Source organism: Nuphar pumila, chromosome 5, assembly GCF_984573655.1.
Source record: "Nuphar pumila chromosome 5, dmNupPumi1.hap1.1, whole genome shotgun sequence".
Classification (NCBI taxonomy): Eukaryota; Viridiplantae; Streptophyta; class Magnoliopsida; order Nymphaeales; family Nymphaeaceae; genus Nuphar; species Nuphar pumila.
In genome coordinates this window covers 22,044,036-22,068,525 of record NC_143253.1, presented here as the reverse complement: position 1 = coordinate 22,068,525, position 24,490 = coordinate 22,044,036, and the positions used below count along the sequence as shown (strand labels likewise).

Below are 24,490 nucleotides of genomic sequence, written 5' to 3'. Positions count from 1 at the left end.
GTCGTGATTTTCTCGGACTTGGCAAAAAAGCTTCTAGAGATAAATTCGAACTAATTTTTTGAAAAAAAAAATCTAGAGAAAATATTAGCATACGTATTATTTAGAAAAAAACAGAAAATAAATAAAATAAACAACAAATTTTTAATATCGTGAAAATTAGCAATACTTTCAGAATATCGTGATATTTTTTAAAAATTAAAAGTACCGGATTTAGAAATTATCCCCTAAAAAAGTGGCAATGTTTTCTAAAATATAGCCGATAATTTGGTTGTTAACGCGTGACTGCTTTCATAAACTCGTTGTAAAAACGCCAGCGTTCCGATCTCACCTCCTTCGCTTCCTCAAAGGAAAACCAAAAAGAGAAGGAGAAAAAAGTGAAGAGAATACCGTCAGGTTAGTGTCTACATTCACCCAAATGCTCATTTAATTTTCTTTTTTACCTCGGAAATTTAACCGAAAATGAGCTCGATTGCGTGTTTTTTTTTTGGGGGGGGGGGCTTGATTTTTGTTCTTTTGTAATTTTTTTGCTGACATAGAGATGGGGAATTTGGGGTTTCTTCTTTGCTCGTATTTTGATTATGGGTTGTCGGTGTTCTTCAATTTTCTCATGAATTTTGTGGACTTCTGGGCGTGTTCTGTCGTTTTGGTTTCTGTGATTGGTGTGATTGTTTTGGTGAGTTTACGTTGAGAAATGGAGTTCCGTGTGTAGGTTTGGTACTAAAACCCTGGAATTTTCTCTCTTTGAATGGTATTTTGTTTCTGCTTTCTTGAGAAGAATTGTCCCTTTCTCTGTGACGATCTTTGGTTCATTTTTCTGCCATTTTACCGCGATTTTTTTGGGATTTCTTGTGTATGTTGAGATTAGGGTTTCTTGGTTAGTCAATGGTGAGAACTAATTTGGTATTTGTAGTTCAGCCAAGAAAAAGTTGCATTCTTGTTTCGTTAATTTTCCTTTCTTTTGCTACTTCTTCTTCATCTTGTTCTTTTTGTGATTTTGATTTAGATTTACTTGTTTGGTTTGGCTTGCTAGCAAGATGGCAGGGTTGATTGGTTTTTTGATGTTTGGCTCAAGGAGACAATGATATTCCTTTCTTTGATTTTCTTCTTCTCTTTTCCCATTTCTGTTGGTTTTGGTGATGATTTTGTTGTGTTTAGTGGTTGCTGGTTCATAGTTTTTAGTGATGCCCAATTTTCTTTGAGAGGGGAAATTGAAAATTTTTTTTTGACCGATCAAACGACGAGGCCCTCATTTGGTCTTCCAATTTATACGCCAAAATATTCCAACTTCAGTACTTCTGAAGAGCAAGCACGTACATGTGGTTGCGACCAGGATATGGCTGTAGCCTGTAGGATGTAAGCAAAGCCAATTATTTTGTACTCCTTTAAGAAGAATATGACGCGAGACAGGTACAGGAATGAGTAGTGACTGTGATGTGTGTGTGCGCACGCATGTGCACGAACACATACATGCATGTCTTGTGGCTTTCTTAGTGATAAAGTCTTATGATTTTTCTTAAATACCACTGGAATGCTGTGGTAACAATGGAGGGCATGTCTCAGGAGTGTTATCCCTATAGCTATATTTATTCTTTATGCTGAGCCTCTGTCCTGGAGTTCTTTTTGAACATAAACTCTGATGTACTCTATGTATGGTCATATTTGAAATGGTATAGTTGTTCTCTAATCCTATTGCTGGACTGGGAGCTTTGATCTTTTAAATCCTTGGGGCTGTCATTGACTTTCAATTTGTTTTTTTGTTGTTAAGAGGACTTTATCTGAACAATTTAGATGTCTGGTGATATATAGTAAGTGGCACAATCCCAATCAATTAGTCAATAGTTACTGATACGGTGGAGCGGTGCTTCATATAACTCTAAATCAACACATCTGTTTGTCTTGCACGTCTCGCAGCAGTCTGAATCCAAGAGTTACTTTATTTGTGATGAATAGGTAAAGGAGCTGTGGATGCTGAGATAATCTATAAAAGAAGCTTAATATATATTCCAGGAGTTAAAAATGATACGATATTCTGCAATCTGTGAAGACATTGACCACCCCTTTGGAAAGCTTCCAGATCACTTGCTCATCGAAATTTTCATCAGACTGCCTCCCTCCGAGCTGGTTGCTGTAGCCTGTGTTAAGAAACAGTGGGCTACTTTAGTCAAAGGGGAGTCCTTTTGGCAAGCTGCCCTTGTCGAGACTTGGCCTTCTGTTGGCCACGAGAAGAGGTGGCCTGGTCCAATTTTTCAAGGCCTTAGCAGAAGGTACAATCCTTGAAATTGGTAATTTTATTGTCTTAGTTTTTCTTATGGATTACTAGAAGGCTATCAGAGTTTATGCCATTTGACTCTTCTACACCATACTGTTTGCATTGCATAATTTAGTCTTGCTATTCATGTGTGTGTCAATGGCTCATTAAATTGCCTATGAGTTACAACTTCAGCTTGCCTTTTGTTTGAGAAAAGTGCTGAAGCCAAAAGTTGATTGTTAGGGCTGTGTATAGGAAGGAGAGGGTAATTGGTAGCCCAGGGGAAATTCAAGACAAAACTTCTCCTTAGCATGTGGGTATGAGTCAGAAACTAATCCTTTTCTGCCTTTGCAAGCGTAAATCAAAATACCATTCAATCTTTCTGAAATACCATCAGCACTCTCTCCTCTACACAGTTCCAAACAGGCTGGCTAGGTTGTGCCCTTTAATACTATTCTATCTAAGCAGCTTCTCAATGAACCAACCATGTGGCTTTTGCTTCCCTCTTCTCCCTCCCATTTTTTTCTTTCCGAGGACAAAACTGTTTTTCAGAGCACTTCTCCGCCGATGAACCAACCACGTAATAGCACAAAAGGCAGATAAATATATAGCAGGAATTTAGTGAAATCTTACCTTTTCCCCTTTTTCCACCATGTTGAATCACTCTTTGAGGCTGAGGATTCATGTAATTCAATGGTTTTCATAGTCTCCAACCACTCAAATTTTTTTGTGACAGACCTTATGAAGCTTCACTCTAGAGTCTAGACCAACCTATGTGGAATATAATATCAAATGCCATACTTTATTCCTACTGATAGTATAGGTCCACATAATGCAACAAAATTGTAAACATTTTAATAGACCTAATAAGTTGAAAGTATTTACTGTGGGAGGAGTATCCTGTCGAAGAGGAAGAGGCTCTCTCTCTCTCTGAGAAGAGGGCCGTCGGCCATCCTCTCCCTTTGCATGTTTTTGGTCGACTACAAGTCTATAAGGAAAAACAAATTTAAAAAATGGTTCGGCGGTAGTTTGTAGTAATGTATATTGACATATATATTAGTGCCATGCAAGTTGGGTGCTTCAAAATACCTGAAGTACCCATTCAATGCTAGAATTACTGGGTGCTTAATACTGCTGCCATAGGTATACAACTATACATATTAAGTAGTACATAGTATAACTGTGTGAGTTTTTTATTTTACATCTCTTCCGTTACTTTCCAACACTCATTTTTCATACACAGTGAAGTTGTCTACATGCAAGCTCTCTCTCTCTCTCTCTCTCTCTCTCTCTCTCTCTCTCTCTCTCTCTCTCTCTCTCTCTCTCTCTCTCTCTCTCTCTCTCTCTCTCTCTCTCTCTCTCTCTCTCTCACACACACACACACACACACACACACACACAATCAGCAGCACCTTACACCATTGTTTTGAAAGATACCTGTTTCTGATCATGCACCACACATACACATTATGTAGGTGCAATGATGGTTGAGGACTTCATCTTTTTTAAGAAGGTTCGGCTGTAACTTTTTAAGCAATCCTATTATTAAAAATTTTCATTTTGATGGTGCACGGAGACCAGGTTGTAAATTCAATTTATAAAAAAATTATGTTACCCTTTGAGAAATGATTGCCTTTTGAACAGAATGTAGTCCATGTTTAGTGTATAGATAGATAAAATAGCTTCAATTGGAAAGGATCGCATCCTGGGCTGCTCCTTTTTTTCCTTTTTCACCTGTCCCCTGTCTGCTCACATGGCCACAACATGTTTTTTTTTAGCAGCTTTTTGTCCCAGTCATACATCTGATTCCTGATACTTTTCAATCACTGATCCTTAGGTGCAAGTAACTTTTTAATAAGACATCTGAACCGGTCAGAGTGTCATTATGTTATTCTTAACCAAGGGATCTTGGGCCTCTAGTTTGACTACCAAAAGACAGATTTTTTTTTGGCATGGTTGTTGATTAAGATTTCTTTTTATCTCCCTTCTCCAAAAAAAGCACTGGAATTCATCAATTTCATTTGAGGAGATTCAGTTAAGTAAATATTTTGACTCTCCCATTGTAAGGTATTCAGTTTAGATGGCACCTACATGACATTGTGGAGATAAATTTTTGTCATTAAATTTATATTTATGTAAAATAGGAATTTGGTTATCATTCTAATGTGGCATGTTATAATTCAGGCGATATGCAGCTTTACACATTAGTAAGAATTTTTTCCCAGTTAATGATGAAATTGATGAACTCATGGGTCATGCTTATCTGTTTCTGAAAGAGCATCTAGAGAATTCAACTGCAGCTCCACCAACAAGGATACCTCATGGAACTGTGATTGGTGCGCTTTTGATTTCCTGTCTAGAAACTTTTGTTTTCATCGATGTTAATGTTCCTATTGAGTCTACTGCCTTGTTATTATGTTGATTTCAGTATTGGAAAAAATCATGTTGGGATAAACAAAACAGATATGACAGTATGGCCTACAGTGATAACTTTACTGCTGGTGACAGCCTACAAAATTGGCAGACTCAAATGTTTCATGTTTGCATGTTCTTGAGCTATTGAAACTATAATGTAAATGCTTCCTAGTGGAATGGGTGTCGGTTTGTGGAGAAAACCAGTAGAGGTCAAACAGAGTAACCATATCAAAAGATGCACAGAACTGCTTGAACTGGTTTTGCAGCAATGAAACTTGCAAAAGTTTTACACTAAGAACTTGGAGGATCTTATATTAGAGAAGAGAGTTGCTCTTTAGGGTTGTGATTTAGAAGGTGAGACTGGGATGGATAATAAGGTTCTGTTTGGGAGCCCGAGATGGGAGGGGAGATGGTATTTAATGATGGTGTAATTAATACCACCTCCGTACACAGGTGTTTGGCAACCCTGTTTTGGGAGATGAGAGTGGAGATGGGCCATTTTCAACTACATCCTCACAAGGATGTTGTTGACAACTCCAGCCTCATCTCCAGACCCGTCACCCCTCTCATCTCATCTCCAACACTGGCTCCCAAACAGAGCCTAAATTTAAATGAGGTAATTGTTTTGATGATAGCCCTAGAAGTGATCTGCTTAAGAATCATAATCCAATCATATAAACAAGCATAATCATCATAAAATATCCAAATCCTACATTTTTGTCATTTTTGGTGCAATTATTAACTACTATTATATCCTTGTCATTTTTCATTCTTGATTTAAATGTACAGAATGTGTAGTTTACCCCTGTACACACACCCTGACAGCCTGACCACTCAGATTCCATGAGTTGAACTGAGCCTATGTAAATCGCAATATCACTTAGGCTTCTTTTTCAGATAGGCATTGGTTTCAGTTTGAACGAAGTTGGATGGAAACTTGGGTGAAGTAATCTATGGCAAGTCATGATGAGCTCCATCAAGTAATGTGACATGGAATGGTGGATAAGCAGTGGTACCACAATAGTATCTCTTTGATATCTAGGATTGCACAAGGAGGACACTTTCTCACCTGAAGGAGATGATAACTCATCCTTTTAGATGAGAGAGTACAAGACTGCAAAAACAGTTAGTGTTGTTCTGCAAGAATGGATATGTATGTCGTGTTTTCGTGTATCTCATGATTCAGAATTGTGTGTGATTACATCTCTTGTGATTTGAAATCATATGATGCCCAGTCATGAGGTGGACAATGTGATTTAGAATCACATGAGAAGCGAGTAAAATGGCCCTAAATATGATTTCAAATCACACTGCTCCATTTTTCATGTTTGCTTCCACATGAGAAGGGAGTAAATGAGAATCATTCTGTCACAATGGTGAGAGAATAATTCTCATTTGGGGCCAAGCAAGCATGCCCGCAATGAACACTTCCCAGGAATGTGACTTACTTACCTTTTCAACTTTGTGCTTTCTTGGGTGCTTACAACAATTAATAGTTAGTCAAATTGCTTAACCTTCTAAATTTGTGCTTTATTGGGTCCTTAGCAATTAATAGATAAGCCAATTGGCTTAGGCAGCTAGTTTCAAATGTATCACCCCACTAAGCCCCTTGTTTTTGAGTAAGATTTTTTTATTAGTTTATCTTTAGTAATTTCTGAATAGAACAGTGAAATTGGTTTGTAGAACGTCTTTTTAGTAGTTCTGACAGGAGGTTTTCCTTCTTTCTTTGTGCATAGACAGGATTTTTTCTGTTTGGATATTAAATCATAGCATAAGTATTTTGAACTAAGTTTTGTATTTAAATCATTTATTGCTTGTAAAGTTTTATACCCCCTCCTTTCTCTTTTGTTTTATAGAGACCTTATAAGCATGTCTACGCACTAAACTGAAGTTCATCATGAATTGCCTGTATGTACAGATCAGTTCATCACCTGCGGGAGATCAAGAGATGTTGCACATGAACTTGCTTCACAAATATGGTTAGCAGTGATCAATAATTTGGAAGAAAATGAGCAGACATTTCTATTGCTCAAACATCTTGCACAAAGAGCTGTAGGCAGTTCCATTTTTCTTGACATCTTCACTTTTTCCTTTTCTTTTTACAATTATATATTCAATTTCCTAACATTTTTTTCAGGACGAATACAAATTCTCTTCTGAACTCCAAGGACGCATTTTCGAGAAGATTTTTACAGATTTTCGTGATTGCTTAGCTGACAGAGATTTTGATGATATATGGGCATCTGCAAGAAGCAAGTTTCATCCAATTCCATGTACATGGCTAGGCTACTAACTGCTGCTTCATTCTTCTGTACCCGCAGGAGAACACCATTTGGAGCCAGTACACCTGTCTACAAGGATCATATATGCAGGAGCTTGCTCTCTCTTTTTTTCTTTTTCTGCCACTGGGTGCAGTAATGGAAAATCTTCCCTGGGGATGATGTTTAACATGAGATGGATGGTGTTGATTGCCCTTCCATCTCTAAGATGATGGTCCTTCGGAGAAAGTGTACAAGTGTTGATTGCACTTCCTAAGATGGTCCTATAGGGAAAGTTCCTTTTGTTGCTTCAGATAAGTGTAGATATATATACATTTTTTTGCTCATATTGCCCTTTTGCATGATTATACTAAGAAAATGTGAAATTTGACACTTTTTATCACAGTTCACAAGCAGCATCTTTTTTTTTTTTGGCAATGTTCATCAGTTGTGTATACGTGGATCCATACAAATCTATCTGAGATTATGCAACTGGATTGCAGTTTTAAAGCAAGCGAACAACTTTGTAAGCCAAATCTGGTTGACCGACTCTACCAAATCAGATAACTTAGTCCAGCATATGCTGATTGGGATTGAATTGTGCATAAATACTAAATACACAGTCCCCATCCTGGAGCTGAATTTCAAGACTTCCTATTTTGCACTATAGATTGGATATGTTATGAACCTGTACCCTTCCAAACATTAGGGAGATTTTGAAAAATCTGTTGGGATTTATCTTTTTCAAACCTGGATTCTTGTTAATCAAAAGCAGCTGCAATTTTTGGGGCCAAGTTAATCTAGCTCTTCTATCCAACGGTACATTAGAACATAATAACCTAATCAGATCTGAAGTTGGCTCCAGATACAGATGGGAAAAGCCTTTGTCAGCTGATTGCCTTTATCATGAGATGCAGTTATATACACTGTAGGTTTTCAGATGGCGATCAGGTTTTATTGCAGGCAAACATGTGAAGGAGAAACGAAGGAAATACACCCTTCACCTATGTCACAGAGATACTTAAAATATACCCCCGTATGAAGAATTACACAAAAATGACGTGTCACGTGTCCTTTTACGTAGTCCTTGTTAACATAGCCCTTCATAAATACATAGGGTGCCCGGGTTCTGGTGCACTAGCTTACACTCGGCATGACTTTCCTGAATGCCACTTAAACTACTAAAACGCCCCACCATCCATATTTGAGATCACCGTGTCCCCCATGGAAGGCTAATGGGCTAGTCAATCGGACCGTTATAATTTGCTCAAGACTTATGAAATGGTAGTCTATATGGTTGCAAAACAAACAGCAAGCACAATCTGGACAAACTCTGCAGGCCACCGGCGCAGCACCATGCCCCTTGTGACTACAGCAATTGTCCAGATTTCATGGAAACATAAGCCTGAGCTATTTATTTATGAAAATCTGCAACAGTGGCCGGCAAGAGGCCAGTGTCCACCGGCAACTTGGTAAAACCAGCACTAGGTCATCCAATCTGGGATGCATTGTTGGATGCATGCTTGAATGAAGGGATGCTGAAAATATGTTATGCAGGAATGAATTTCTATCTATGTTAGCAGGGAGGGGGTGTAGATCGGTTCTCCAAGTATGCCACTTAGTTCTTTGTTGTAGGCACAATATTAGCAGCTGGGCAACATCGGTTTCACCTTCTTTTTTATTTTTCTTAGAAGATAACATAGAGTTATATGAAAGTACCAAATACAACTGTGCTGAATCAGATTAATGTTTTTCCTAACTGGGATACAGAGAAGGTATATCCATTATCCACCAGCATTTACTATACAGAGGTCTGCCAACAGAACCATCAAATTGAGCCTCTTATATGTAACCTACTAACATTGATATCAACAACAAAAGTATCGAGGCAAAGCAGGCAGAAGAGAGATCCAGGAAATTCGGTCAATACCATGGTTGAAATCAACATGGGAATAGGGTCGGAGATGTATTTCTCTGAAACTTGCCACCAGGGAAATCCAGCTTGCTGATCTTCTCTGCACACCAATGCAACTGTTCCTCATCGACCCTTGCCATTCTCAGCACTCTAGACACCACTCTAGCATCGATGAGGCCGAGTAGTAGCTCCACCTCTTCAGGTGATACAGGCCAGGATTTCTTTTTCCACCCTTTCTTTCTGAAGAGCTCCTTCAATTTCATCTTCTTCTGGAATTTATAAAGGCAAATAATTTTATGATTACCAAACAAGCAACAAGTATGACAACGTCTGATTCTATCAATATTTCACAACCAAAAAAAAAAGAAGAAAAAAGAGCAACCATGAAAAGAGATTTTCTTTTTAGTATTTTACTTCAAATACAGAACTAAATCATAATTCCTCGAGGAAAAAATTAACTTTCACATAGACAAGTTTACACAGGGATCAACCAACTTGGGTTGCAAGAAATCGGAACAAACTGCAGTCAGACTTCATATAAACCCAGCTACTGATGGTGGCACAAAGTCAGAACACAAGAATAGACATGTCAATGAAAAAGAACATAGCAGAATCTAGGAGTACCTTGTCAAGATCAGTTTTTGTTTGTCGCAAGAGACCAGAAAGTTGGTTGTGGCCTCCAAAAAAATTTACAACACCAACTGCTTTCTTCTTATCCATCTTTAGAAATTGGCAAAATAACAGGATACAATCTTCAAATATCTCGAGGAGGTCAGATGCGGAGGTGGATGAGTCTGAGTCCGACTCTTCACTTGTTTCCTTCTGGTCCATACCTTGATATATTCAAGAAGCAACCTTTTTACGATGAAAATAAAAGAGAAATATTTATATGACACAACATGCAACAGAAAATCTCTCATCTGTTTGAAGAATTGCCAAATCCAAAATGTGGTTCTTGAATCAAAAGATCTGTATGGATACCAAAATATCACAAGTAATATATATAACATGCCAATAGAAAGGTGCACGTTCTGCAAATCATACTTTTAGATAAGGTATCACATCTTTTCTAGCATGAATATAAAATAACTTTTCAAATACCCAAAAAAAAAAGTGATTCATTTGGGCAAAAGGAACTTAAACTATTTTTATCTTAGCCCAGTTTATTAAAGTTTTTTTTAAGAAAAGTTTATTAAAATGCTTAACCCATTTTAAATTTCTTATGTATGATGCAAAATTTCTGGAGCATCATATGCAAGTCCTCCTGTATCTTAAAATTCACTAATATAAAGATAGATAGCTTGATGTACCAAAGGAGCAGCAATTACCTTGGAAACTCGGGACTTGAAGCAACTTTGGCATGGAAACTCTAGCACGGGCATAAATCTCCAGTCTATGACCCGGTTCGAAAGGCTCATTCTCCATGAATCTCTGTAGCATAACTTGAAATTGCTGAAATTGTTGTGCCACATGGCCATAACATGGAAAAGATTGGAGTTCTGTTGACATTATCTTCTCTCTGAATTGTTTGTATTGGCAGTGGAGAGCTTCCCATGTCAAGCATACCTGACCAACATATGCAGTTTCAAGATCTTGATATGGATCATGATGGTGCTCTTGCAGATGTTCAGCATCATCCTGAAATTTAGGCTTCTTCATAGACAAACAACCAAGAGTTGATGACATCTTCTTTGATGCAGATCTTGGGGCTTTTCTCGAAGGAATTGGAGAACCTAAAGCCAAGGATGACATCCAAATTATCAGATCCATTGTGAAAAAATGTTACAAGAAAGAGTTACTTTCAAAAGAAATAAAGCTAAGAAAGATAAATGGACTAGAAAAAAATTCAATTTCACTTTATTTTCAAATTTCAAAGCAATTAGTTTTCTAGCATTCCTTTTATTAAGGTCCTTTTTAATCACATCATTCCTTCTCTGATTGGGTAAATTCATAGACAATAGAGATATATTGATCATCATTAAAAAGTACATCTAGCAACAGGATAATAACTGGCTGATTTTTTTTCAACAAGAGAGAGAGAGAGAGAGAGAGAGGCCAGGAGATAATGGAAAGCTAAGGCTATGCTGAACCCAAGTCTGCCACAGCGGGGAAGAGGCTTTGCACAATCAGAGATATGCCCAAAGCGGTGATCCAAAGCCAAGAAAATTAACCATAAACTGGTTTTACGATATTTCAGTGCAAAAAAATATTACAGAAGATGCAGCAAATCAAACACAGGGGGAAAACTCAGCTTCAGACCAGTTAGCAACTTTACCAAGAGAAAAGAAAATAAATAATGAATTGTGAAGTAGAAATTTATACAAATGCATGACAATTATAATGCATCCTTGTGCATGATGTGGAAAAGGAACAATGAAATATCTCCAAAACCTAAAAGAAAATTCAACAAACTCCTAACCAAATAAAAAACCCTGCTTGGAATTCTATAGAGACGCCAAATTCTGAGAAAATCAGAACAATGGAATGTTAATAAACAGTATTTTCTTGCATCACATAGCGTGTAAATAAACAACATTGCCCTTGAAAAATGGTGAAATTCAGTACCTGCTTCAGGCATCTGTTCAGCAGTCATCCTGTCAAAGAACAACATCTTCTCACTGTATTGATTGTATACATTCTCAAATGCACAACTAGAGCTACTATCTTCAGCATCAGCTTCTGAGTCCCTCCACTCGCTAGAGCTTGTCTCCTCCATATACGCATCCTCCTCAGGTATCAACACCATGAAACGGTTCTTCCTCAATTCTCTCATCTGCCTCTTCACTTCGCCCGTTATGAAATCGTCATCGTCATCCTCAATGTCCCCAGGTTTATCATCACTACTGGTTATCGACGCAGGCTGAAATTCTTCCTTCCCATTAGCTGCTTCACTGGGTACCTGAATCAACTCTGGTCCTTTCTCCACACTTTTCTTGTGGGCCTTCCGAAAGATCTTACCATTAAAGAAATTCATTGCTACGCCTCTGTAATCCTGCACCGTTTAGCAATCTTTTGGCAGCTCCAAATTGGATTTTTGATTGAAGTGCCGGATTCCCAGCAATCCTAAGAAAACTCTAACGGGGATTCAGATGACCAACTGCTGCCATGAAATCAATCATTCAAGAATCGAACAAATGATCTAATTTCCAAGCCAAATCCAGCACAATGCTTGATGTCTATTAAGGAAAACTAACCACGCAAACGCTAATAAAAGTTTCAATTCCCTCAACAACACTCTGGATCGGTACTTGCATTGCATGCAAAAACCATGGCAAACACTACAGTTTTCTGATCTTCTCGCCCTCTCTCAACTAAAAGCCTCAGCAAATATCTTCTTTGAAACAAATGAGCAACTCTAATCCCCAGTCTCCGCAGTCGAAAAGGACCTCCCAAATCCTGAACTAAATGCGGATCGTCATCATCGAAGCTCAGCCCTGTAACTAAAACCCTAGCAAAACCCTCCTCTGCAACAGATCCACACCCGATAACAGTTCCCTCAGAAACCCCTCAAAGTTTCAGTCTTTCACCAATACCCCTGAGGTAAAAAAAAACACTGAGAAGAGACTGAACCTGTTTCAAAGCTGCACTTCCAAAAACCCTAAAACCCATCCTGCAATTGCATCTCCCTCACCTTTTTAAACACTCCCCAGCCATTGTTTCTTCACACTAAAACCCCAAAAGGCAAAACACACACACACACACAGAAGAAAGAGAATCTCTCAAAAACTTAAAAGAAAGAGAGAGAGAGAGAAAAAAAAAACTATGAATCTCACCAACTACAGAATCCCAACATTCCTCTCAGACCTCACCAAAAACCCCTCAAACAAGCACCAAGACCCGTACTAAAACTCCAGAGAAAGAGAGAGGAACGCTATTTGAAAACCCTAAAACCTCCTAGTCCCTCCACCAAAAAAAAAAAGAACCCCAAACCCCTTGAGGGATCAGAGGGGGACCCCAGAAGCTTCTATAAGAAGCAAGGGGATTTGGGGTAGGGGGCTAGAGGCTATTGGGGGTTATTATTAGACTTAGAAGGAGCTGATGCACGGAAATGGTGGAGAGAGAGAGAGAGAGTGGCAAATGGGAGTGATGATTAGTCTTTGAGAATACGTGAGTGTTTGTTGGCTCACTTCCATTTTTGGGGGAGGGGCATATTGGGGATTCAGGAAATGAAAGAAAGAAAGAAGCCGGCTTTGCTCAACTGCACGGAGCCCCAGAGACCACGGTGCTCTCCGTTGATACAGAGAGAGACAGAGAGAGCGGGAAATTTTCTGTTGGGCGAAATTTCTTTTAAGCCCCTATCTTTTCGTGATAATACCGTGAACACCCCTCCTCACCTCCCAATTCCAATGCTTCACGAATGTGCCCTCTCGCTCAAAAGTATGGGTACAAACGGATCGAAAAAATAGTCCGAATATTCGATCCTAAATAAATTTGTTTTTTGTTTTTTCGGATTCCGATCCTTACAGTAAGATCCAAATGTGCACTTGAATCATATTTGGATTTGCTTTAGATTATTTTCAGATTTGGATGGGGTTCAAATCAATATTTAAACTCAGATCTGATTCATATTCGGATTCAAATCTAATCTGATTGCTTTTTTTTCTCGTACGTGTAAAGAGCTTATACTATATGAAGAATTACCACATATATCTTGCATCTGAATTTGGCCCTACATCCAATATGATTCAAATTTGAATCTATTGTTTGCATTTGGAAACCAATGATCCAGCCTATATCTGATTTTTTGTACACCTACTCAAAAGTAGAAACCAGTATCCACAAAAGGAACCAACTTGTGTTTGTCTTCTTGATGATGTTGAACAGCAGCTAATGGAAACAACTTAGCTGGTGAAGAGTACACTTTGGTGGATTCCATGTTAATTTTTGTTTTGCTCCAATAATGTTTTTGGATCTAGGAGATGAGTACCTTCTTTTATTTTTACTCGGAGAAACCACCCCACGTTCAGAGACTTAGCTGCACTGGCTCAACCTGTTGTACTTACGATCGCTTTACCCTTCGACCTCAAGGAGTCGAGTCGCTAAGCTTCGGCTTACGCAAGGAATGGTGCTCATGAGATTTGAACCTAGACTGCCTGTCAAAATGATTAAGAAATAGGCACCTGGTGGACACTGGTGGTACGGCGAATTAAAAAAAAAAATACAAGTATAAGTGTGTATATATGTATAATGGGTCAGGGGTAAACCCCATGTTAACATAGGTTTTTGGGTTTTTTATTTTATTTTTAAAATTTGACCCATGTAATCTATGTACTTGATATCACAGCTCTTGATGAGTTTGATTCCAACACATGGGTGAGCTTTTATAAAGTTTTAAACATCAACTGTCTAAATTTTGTAAGGCTCTAAACATCATTTTTTTCATCAAAACACATAATTCATGTGTGGATTCTTAATAAATCAACCATTAAGGCCAGAGCCACATAAAAAGTATAGAAGAAACCAAAAAAAAAATATTTAGCACCTTGTACCTATTACTCTCTCTCTCTCTCTCTCTCTCTCTCTCTCTATATATATATATATATATATATATATATATATATATGATTAAATCTAATTTTGAATAAATTTTTAATATTTTTTAGTTGACAACATGCTTTTACTAAAATAAGTGTAATGCCCCCCAAAATTCAAACTTATAAACCTTTGAAAATACATAAAAAAAGCCTTTCATTTTTCAAAGATTTTATTTTAAAGAATCAGCAAAAATAATTTTTTTGAAAAACAAAACAAGTTGACAACTTTAGGCACGTTAGCGTAAAAATCCATCACTTAAACCATCATTATCAAAAATATTTTTAGCAAGACAATTAATGAGACAAGTATGCATTAATGATAACTTTCATTTATCCAAAATTTAGGATTTCCTCATATACAAAACTCAAAACCAAATCAGGTATCACAAACACAAAACTATGAGCAAATGAGTGAGATATCGAACCATCTCACGCCACGCCATCAGATGTCTGAAAAACCTATTTGTCACCTGTGCTTATAAGATGGGTCAGTTTCACAAAAAAACTGATAGGTACGTAAGTGAGACAATATGAAACAAAATTAAAACAAATAGTATTATATTGGCATGATAAGCACTTTAAATCAATAATTAAGTTACACTAGCATGAGCAGTTAACTACGCAGAAAATAATCTATTTCTAGCATGTATAATTGATTTCACATGTGGAGAACAGTTAACTAAAGCAAATAACTAACACAGAATATAAGCATACACAATAAGCAGTTCATCAATATTAAAATGCACAATCAAGCAAATATTGTGAACAGGATGATCTTTGTTTTGATATTAGCTGGCATGTTGGGTGCACATACGCAAAATATAGAAACAGCTGAGACTGAACAAAAGCTTTATTATGCTATGTATTTTATGATACCTTAGATAGCTAGTTGAGTCTGCTCCAAAGGGGATGGTCAGTGACCAAAAGAGGATTTTTCAAAGGCATTCGTAGCTACATATGCATCTCACTTCTACAGAAGTCCATGAGATCAATCACCTAGGATAATTTTTGGTAGTCTCATTCCCTAACTTCGATGACTAGGGATACCTAGTCATTTGCTCATGGGGTGGTTATCAATAACCTGTCTATCAAAGTTTTTGTACCATCCATCATCTTCTTTGATGGAAACAATAAGTGAATGGGCATATCAGAGGTTACTTAACAGACGCCTCATCCTATATGCTTTGGTCTTTCAGACTCACTTGATCATCTTGCTTGTGAAGGTGAATTGTCACCATTTTATGTTATTTCAACAAGGTGCTTATTGCACGTTTTGAGGTTACCGTACATGTCTAAAGGTACGGCTACGATGATAGGGGCATGGGTTTCTTAAAGGATAACCCGACACAAAGTTTTACAAGTAAATGATATAAGTAATTCAAAATTCACTTGCATGATTAAGATCTCCATGGATCTGAAATGCTTCTCCCAAGTGTACCAACTTGGGGGAAAGCCAGTTGCTAATTTGCAACCCACAACATCTTATGCGAACTTGAGAAGCCAAGATCCGTGTAAGGAATTCTCTTCTCAAGATTGAAGCATTTGTACGCAAATTCACATCTTTTTGAAAAGAGTGAAAATGGTGTGCTGCGAGAATTATATTTAAGGAATAACAAATACCCAAAAAATGTAAGTTTGTATTCTAAGTACGGCGGCAAGGAAAAACAAGAACAGTAAAGCGAAAGTAATAGCTCATGCACTAAAGTGTGACGGCAAAGCAAGTATAAAATAGTAGATGTAAAAACAAGCGTGTGCACTATAGAACAACAACAAAGTAAAGACAGTAAGTACAAAAGTAGTAAAGAACAAAAAGTAATTATGAAAGCAAAATCCTGTGCATATAAAGCGCGACAGCAAAGTAAATACAGGAACAGTAAAGACAAAAGTATCTGTGAAAGCAAAAACCTATATACATAAAGCATGGCGGTAACAAAAAACAGTAAATGTAAGAAAGTAAATGTGAAAAATAAAAGCAGTCGCACATCAAGTGCACTGACAATAGAAAGCAGTAAAGACAGAAAAATAAAAAGGACAAGAATCGTGAAACCACGTTCTTGAGTTAAAGGCGTACGTATATATATATATTGTCCTTTATCATTTCTTTTACATTCTAAATTTTAATTTTAATCGCTTTATTTTAGTTTGTTCATTGTCCTTTGTATAACTTTCTCTTACCTTGATGAGTCGCGGTGTTGCGTATGTTTTCGAGCGTAGGTAATGTATGTTTCGGGTCGCGGGGCACGAGCGAGCTCCAATGCTCAAACTGTGAAAAGCCAAAACATTAGTATGATATTTGAGGGGAGGAAAAGAAGGACAAGGGGCTCACCTCTGACGGCTTGTTGAAGAAAAAGGAGCAACGGGTAGAGGCATTTCCCCTACCCTCTGGCTGTCGGCCTGACAAAAAAGGGAGATAGAGGGGGTGGGCTCAACCGTCAGGCTGGGCCCATATCTGCTTGTCAGGGAAAGGGGGAGACAGAGGGGTGGGCTCGACTGTCAGGCTAGACCCAACCTTGCTTGTAAGGGAAAGGGGGAGACAGAGGGGGTGGGCTCGGCTATCAGACCATGCCTGACCCTCGCTCACAATAGAGGAAGGGTGAGGGGTGGGCTCACAGTCAAGTTGAGCTCGAGCCTGAGCCCGACCCTGACGAGAGAAGAAAAAGAGAGAGGCAGGAGCTACGCCCCTGCCTGTTGAAAAAACACAGGGGTAGGGGCGAATCCTATGCCTGACAACAATAAAGAGGGAGGCAAAGAACTTTGCCCCTGCTTGCCAAAAAATGGTGGAGGGAGGGGCTTCACACCTGCTGACCAGAAGAAGGGCACATGCAGCGATTTTATTACACACAGACAATAGGGGGTGTTTCCCTTGGTGAAAAATGAGAGAGAGGCTAGAAAAAGAAGAAGACAACGCAGAGAGGAGAGAGAGATTACCTGAGGTGAGGCCAGAGAAGGGGGGGTGAGCACGGGGCCACTGACGTCAGGGTTCAATCATGGGGAGTGAGAGATGCAACGAGGAGGGGTCACCACCCCGGGCTCCGAGGAATGGGGGGAAAGGAGGTCTGGAGGTTCTCCGACAAGGGTCGCTGGAGAGAGTTCAGGGGAGAGGGGGTGAGCGAGTCAACTTGTGTGTGTGGAGGGGTGGGGGGGGGGGGGGGGTCATCGACGCACACAGGGGGAGAGAGAACCGGTAAGAGAGAGAGAGAGAGAGAGAGAGAGAGGAGGCTCAATCATGGGTTGGGTGCAAAGTGGGGTCGCTAATGGGGGCTCCAGCGAGCTGTAGAGGACGGGAGTCGGAGGTCAAAAGGCGAATGAAAAGAGAGAGAGAGAGAGGGGGAGAAGGCAATAAAAGGGGTTTTCTCAAATGAGAAAACCCTACCCCCTTCGTTGCTTAAATAAACACAGGGGGAGGGGAGTTATCGGGTACCTGAGTTCAAGTCCGGGTCGAATCCATATCCGACTTGACCCCTTTTTTTTCTAAAAAACTTGGGCCTTACAAGAAGAGGTAAAACCATATTTTGAGAAAAAAAAGAGGCATGGGAGATAATGTAAAAGCAAAAGAGGATGGGAAACCAAAAGTAGAAAACCTCACCCTACCTTTTGTAACTCTTTAAAATTTTAATAATATATATAAGACCTTTATTGATGACAATGCACAATAACCACAAAAGAGAAAAAGAGGGTGAGAAGGGGGCTATCAGTTGTCCTCTCCCTTTGTGTCATCTTGGTCGACTACAAGTCTATAAGGAAAAATACTTTTGAAAAAATGATTTAGGTCGGCCGGAACCCTATCCCGTACTGACCAATAAAAATAGAATATAACATTTTGAGGGGTAAAAGAGTACTTTTAGATTAAAAATAAACTCCATAAAAGACATGTTTGGTGGGGTTTTAGCCTTTAGGAGCTCCCTTTTTTGTCCCTCCTCCTTTCGGTGACTCTCCGGTGAGCTTCCAACACTCAGATGTGCGTGCTACTCTCTCTCTCTGCTTCTTCTCATCCTTTTTTCCTTTTTGTTATCCTTCTTTTGTCTATTATTCTCCTTTTTTTGTTTTCTTTTCACTATTGGTTTCATTTGCTTTCGTCTGATGGATGAAAGAGAAAATAAGAAAAATGTAATAGATTAAGAGTTAGAAAATAGAGTACAGAAAAAATAGGATAAAATAGAAAATTGATGCATTAGTTTGGTACTTTGTTAAAAGGAGTTTACGATAACAAGGATATTCGGTATCCTTGTCATCTCAGTATACATGTTTGGTATCCTTGTTATCTCAGTATACCTAACAAGAATATTTGTTATCTCGGTATACCATGTATTCTTGTTATCTCAATGTATATCGAATTCTCGGTACTCTTATCGTGATTATCGGATCAACCAAATGCAGCTATTAATAAGAAATTGATATTCCAGAGGAAACATTGTATTATATATATATCATTATTGTAATTCATTCAAACAATGCAATTTGATATGATATTTTCAATTCTCTATACTCATTCTTCTTCGTGGTATCAGAGCTTAGAACGTAGTGAGGCCTATTTTTCTCAAGTCTAGCATCAACTAAAGCTTGTTGTTGTAATCAATTTATCAACGTTTGTTGATCTGCTGCTTCAACCCATGTTGGCTATCTTTCTAGAGTTTGTGCATCCTCTGTCCAGATTATTTTTTTACAGTTTGCACATCTTCATATTTGCAATATTGTAATCTTCGTCCGTTGACCAGCTCACTTTTCTTCAATCTGCAAAACTACCCTAAAGATGAACAACGGAGTTGAAAGTTCGTCAAGTCTGAACCCTAAAGAGATAGAGAGTCCATTTTTTCTTCCATCATTTAGATAATCCCAGCATGGCGCTGGTATCATAACCATTGATCGACGACAACTATACCAGATGGTGTCGGGCAATGACCATGGCACTATTTGCGAAAAATAAATATGGTTTCATAGATGGGTCTATTAAGAAACCGAGTTACCCTCCAAAGAATATTGCTGCATGGGAACGATGCAATAATATGACATTATCATGACTGCTCAACTCATTGCATCATGATTTGTCCTCACGCGTTATCTACACTGAAACTACAGTCGAAGTGTGGACCGAGCTCCGTGAGCGATTCTCCCGATCAAACACTCCATGACATATACCAGATCCAACCAGAGATTGCTAATCTTATACAAATGAAAAAGCTCATAGCAGCCTACTATACCAAGAAGAAAGGCCTATGCGATGAGATGTTCACATACATAACTATTCCACCATGTACATGTGGAACGACCAAGGCCATTCACAAACAACACGATTAGAAAAGACTCATGCAATTCTTAATGGGTCTCAATGAGAGCTACAGTGTCATAAGGAGCCAATTGCTATTGATGTCACCATTAGTAAGTATATCTAAAGCTTTTGCACTGCTCATGAAAGAAGAAAAACAATGTGACCTCAGAGTCATGTTCAATCAAGAACTTATGGCGGTGGTTGTAAAAAGTTCTAATGTTCAAAACAATATGGATCACACCAATAATCGTCAGAATTCTATCTGCCCAAAGTGTGATCACTGCAAAAGAATTGCTCATGTAAAGGCCAAATGATTTCATCTACATGACTTTCCAAATCAATTTGGTGCTCTTCCAATAGAGTCAAACTAACACGAGTTTTGTGACTTCTGAAGGCAATAAGCCTGTCCAAAGCCCCAAACAACTTGGTCAAATATTAGCTGTAATAAATCTAGGTAATTCCAAACCAGCACCTGCGATCAACCTAATAGGTAATCTCAATGTTTCCTTCGTATGCTCCATAGCGCTTGTACATTGGATCATAGACACGGGCATGACAAACCGTATTGCTAATTCTTTGTTAAATTTAATATCTTCTAAGACAACCATTTTCCCTCCTATTGGACTGCCAAACGACTCCTCTACACATGCCCATCACATTGGTAGTGTCAGGTTGGCACCAAATCTTCTTCTATCAAATGTCCTCTTTGTCCCGTAATTTAAGTTTAGTCTTAGTTCTATGAATAAATTGATTTAAGACCTCAAATGTGATGGGTTTTTTTTGTCATGAATATTGTGTTTTTTAGGACTATCTCTTGAAGAGGAAGATTGGAGTATGTAAGCAACATGATGGACTTTATATTATTGAGATCAATGATAATTTTTTCCTGAATAATTCTTCTTTTGATTCCAATATTTGGCATTTATGCCTTGGACATCTTTCGAATGCTAGATTGCAAATTCTTATAAATAATTAAAATTTGCATGGTTGTGTTCCTCCCTGTCATTGTAACATATGCCACAAGACTAAACAAACTCAACTTCCATTCCTTAGCGGATCCATTGCTTCATTAAAGCATTTCTAACTTACCCAATGTGACATTTGGGGGGGGGGGGGGGGTACCAAACCACCTCTTTATCCAGAGCACAATATTTGTTGACCATTGTTGACAATTATTATAGAACCACATGGGCTCACCTTATGATGTATAAATCAGAAACCATAGTTCAAATCAAATTTTATTCTTTCATTGTTGAAAATCAATTTAACAATAAAATTTTAAGTCTCATATCTCACAATGGAACTAAGTTTTTTTCAAGTGACACCAAACCTTTTTTAGAGAAAAGGAAGATGTGCATCAACATAGTTGTGTTGCGACCCCTCAACAAAATGGTGTGGTTAGACACAAGCACAACGATTTGCTCAATGTTGCTAGAGCCTTGAGATTTCAAGCCTCCTTACCCATTAAGTTTTTTGGAGAATGCCTTTTTATGGCTGCATACATCATTTCAAAACCATTATTGGGGAAGATAACTTACGAGTTACTCCATAAAAAAAAATTGACTTATGACCATTTTTTGTCTTTGGATGTCTTTGCTATTCTCATAATATCCATTACTCTCACAAAATTAAAAATCATGCATGCAAAGAAGTGTTTATAGGATACTCATATGGTCAAGTGAGATATCGTGTGTATGATCCTGAAAACACAAAAGGTTTTTGTAAGTCGAGATATCAAGTTTTATGAAAATGTCTTTTTCTTTCAAGATCATAATGCTCTGAATGAAGAAGATAGGAGTATCCTACCCATTCCCATCTTTGAGCCTCAGTCTTGCGAAAAATAAGAATCTAATGAAAGTGCGGCAAATGAGACACCTACACCATCCATCTCGATTCAAATCCTAAAACCATTGAGCCCATTCAAGTCCATCTCCGAAGATCTGAAAGAACCTGACATCTGCCACTGCATCTCAAATACTACAATTGCTATATCGTTGCTCCCATACTTAAATTGATCGATGCAAGAGAAAAGGCCTATAACACAAATCATGAGTTTTTCAAAGTTATAAGGTGTGATCATTTTTTTAAGGGACACTGTGCCTTTCTAAGTGTCTTAATGTCCATAACTCAAGACCTTCTCCCAAGCCATGAAGTTTTTGTATTGGCGTGATGCCATGACTGCAGAGATTAGGGTATTAAAAGAAAACCACACTTGGTCAATTATGGATTTACCCACAGGAAAACACACAATTAGATGCAAATGGGTATACAAAATGAAGTATCATTTTGATGGTTCTATTGAAAGACATAAAGCTTGCCTAGTGGTTAAAGGCTACACTAAAATTAAAGGTTTAAAGTATAATAAAACTTTTGCCCTGGTTGCAAAGATGGTCATCGTACGATGCTTGATAGTTATTTCAGCAATAAAGCATTGACATATATATCAAATAGACGTTAACGCCTTTTTACATGGAGATCTCAATGAAGAGGTTTACATGAAATTCCCACCAGGTTTTTGGTTCAGGGGGGGCATAAGGTTTGCATGTTGCAAAAGTCATTGTACAATCTTAAACAGTTTTCTCATAACTGGTTTGCTAAACTTTCACATTATATACTTCAAGATGGTTTTGTTCAGTCTAAGGCTGACTATTCTCTTTTTTCAAAGGCCACTAATGGGGCACACATCTTTGTCCTAGTTTATATAGACGATATCATTATTGCAGGAAATAATCTCACCTACATCAAGAAACTCAAAGTACACATAAATCAACAATTTCGAGTGAAAGACCTTGGATGTTTAAAATACTTTCTTAGCATTGAAGTCACCAGATCCAATAATGTCATCTTCCTCTCTCAACGTAAGTATGTCTTTGATATTCTTTAGGACATGAGATTCCTTGGAGCAAAACCAAGCAAATCACCCATGGAATCCCACATTAAGCTTGGTAATGAAGATGACACCTTATTGAAAAACCCGAGACCGTACAAACGTCTGGTGGGTCGGTTATTATACCTCACTATAACCCATCTAAATATCATTTTTGTGGTCAATATTCTAAGTCATTTCAGCAGTCAGCCGCGACAACCGTATATGGATGCCACTATTCGGGTCCTTCAATACATCAAAGTTGCTCCGGGAAAGGAATTTTTATGTCCACAAGCAACATTCAAGTGATTTATTATTGTGATTTCAATTGGCCTTCTGCCCAATCACTCGCAGGTCCACGTTCGACTATTGTATTATGATTGGGCACAACCCCCTTTCCTAGAAGAGTAAAAACAGTCCACCGTGTCTCGCTTATTGACTGAAGTTGAGTACTGATCTTTGGCCTTAGCGTGATGCGTACTCACATGGATCAAATACCTGTTGAGGGATCTTGGCATTAGTCATTCCCAGCACATGATATTGTATTGCTACAACCTAACAACTCTTCGCATTGCTGCAAATCAGGATTATCAAAAGCGCACCAAACACATCAAAATCGATTGTCATCTCGTGCACGAAAAAATTCAGAGTGGCTTGATTCAAACAAATTTTATTCCTATACACTTACAATATGCAGATCTTTTCACCAAGGCGCTTGGCACTAATCACTTCTCTCATCTCAAGACCAAGTTGGGCATCCTTAATTCGTTTGCTCCAACTTAAGGGAGAGTAAAAGGAGTTTACAATAATAAGGGTATTTGGTATCCTTGTTATCTCGGTATACCTAACAAGAATATTCGGTATCTCGGATACCCTGTATCCTTGTTATCTTAGTATATATCGAATTCTCGGTACTCTTGTCATGGTTATCAAATCAACCAAATGTAGCTATTATCAAGGACATGGTTATCAGATCAACCAAATGCAGCTATTATCAAGAAATCAATATTCCAGAGGAAACCTTATATTTTTTCTATATATATGTTCATTGTATTCTCTCTTGTAATTCATTAAATTAATTCAGTTTGGTATCATCCTTTCAATTCTTTGTTCTCGTTCTTCTTCATGTATTCATGTAATTAAACATTCAAACTTCAAATTTCAAGATAATTTGTCATTGATCACTAGTCACTACAAAGTTGGGGACTAGGAGTCTTGGGACACAAAATTTTACTAAGAGACATGGTTACACTTAATAAACCAAAGTACCAACCTTGGACTCTGGATTTTGGATTTTGGATTTTTCAGCATAAGCAATCCCCTCATTGGCTAGAGTCAATAGACAATGTTTGTTTTTTAAGTTTACTGAAAAAAGATACCTGTCCATTGACAGTCAGTCAACCAATGTAAAACTTGTAAATTTTTAAGAGAAAATAAATAAAGTTTTTTTTATTTTGAGTTAAAAATATGTTTTTATTTCTTATTATCAATTTTGTGTGTTTATATGCTTAATTATATATTTCTGTCAAAGAAAGGTAAAATAGTTATTGTAAATGAAATATTATTAAAATATTCAATTTAATCATTTTAATGAGTCATAAACCCATTTAAGCATTTTTTAGGTGTTTTGGATGTAACGGGACATATTTTGATGGTTTTAGAATGATTTTGTAAAAAAGGTATTTTAGTTATAAAATTAATTATGAGAAATATTATAATTTAATAATTTATTGCTTTAAAACCAAATTTTGTTTATAATTTAATAATTTATTGTTTTAAAACCAAATTTTGTCTAAGTTAAAACTATGAACCACCAAGTAGTCTTAGTGTTAGTATTATTTTTATTTTGTTTACTTTATTTATTTCATCATATATATATTTTTTCAGATTATTTAGATTCATCGGGTCGGGCCCGAATCAGACCCGATGATACACCCGATAAAGCCCTAAATTGCTTTTATTATTCTCCCTGTTCGCAGTCTCGAATC

General features: G+C 37.8%; 1 protein-coding gene across 1 annotated transcript; it reads left to right on the top strand.

The window, feature by feature from the left end:
• Window positions 1-346: 346 nt before the first annotated feature.
• LOC149837084 (uncharacterized) lies at window positions 347-7,399 on the top strand. The gene is made up of 5 exons (XM_090007238.1): window positions 347-393; window positions 1,951-2,264; window positions 4,433-4,584; window positions 6,582-6,715; window positions 6,801-7,399. Exons 2-5 carry the CDS (start codon window positions 2,017-2,019, stop codon window positions 6,954-6,956), a joined length of 690 nt encoding a protein of 229 aa, XP_089863364.1. The 5' UTR covers window positions 347-393; window positions 1,951-2,016; the 3' UTR covers window positions 6,957-7,399.
• The last annotated feature ends 17,091 nt before the right edge of the window (window positions 7,400-24,490 follow it).

What these genes read in the sequence shown, in the direction of transcription:
- LOC149837084 (XM_090007238.1), top strand. Translation starts at nt 2,017, where the DNA reads ATGATACGATATTCTGCAATCTGTGAAGACATTGACCACCCCTTTGGA. An exon ending in ACCTCATGGAACTGTGATTG is followed by an intron (nt 4,585 to 6,581) that starts GTGCGCTTTTGA and finishes CTGTATGTACAG; the next exon opens with ATCAGTTCATCACCTGCGGG. An exon ending in AACATCTTGCACAAAGAGCT is followed by an intron (nt 6,716 to 6,800) that starts GTAGGCAGTTCC and finishes CATTTTTTTCAG; the next exon opens with GACGAATACAAATTCTCTTC.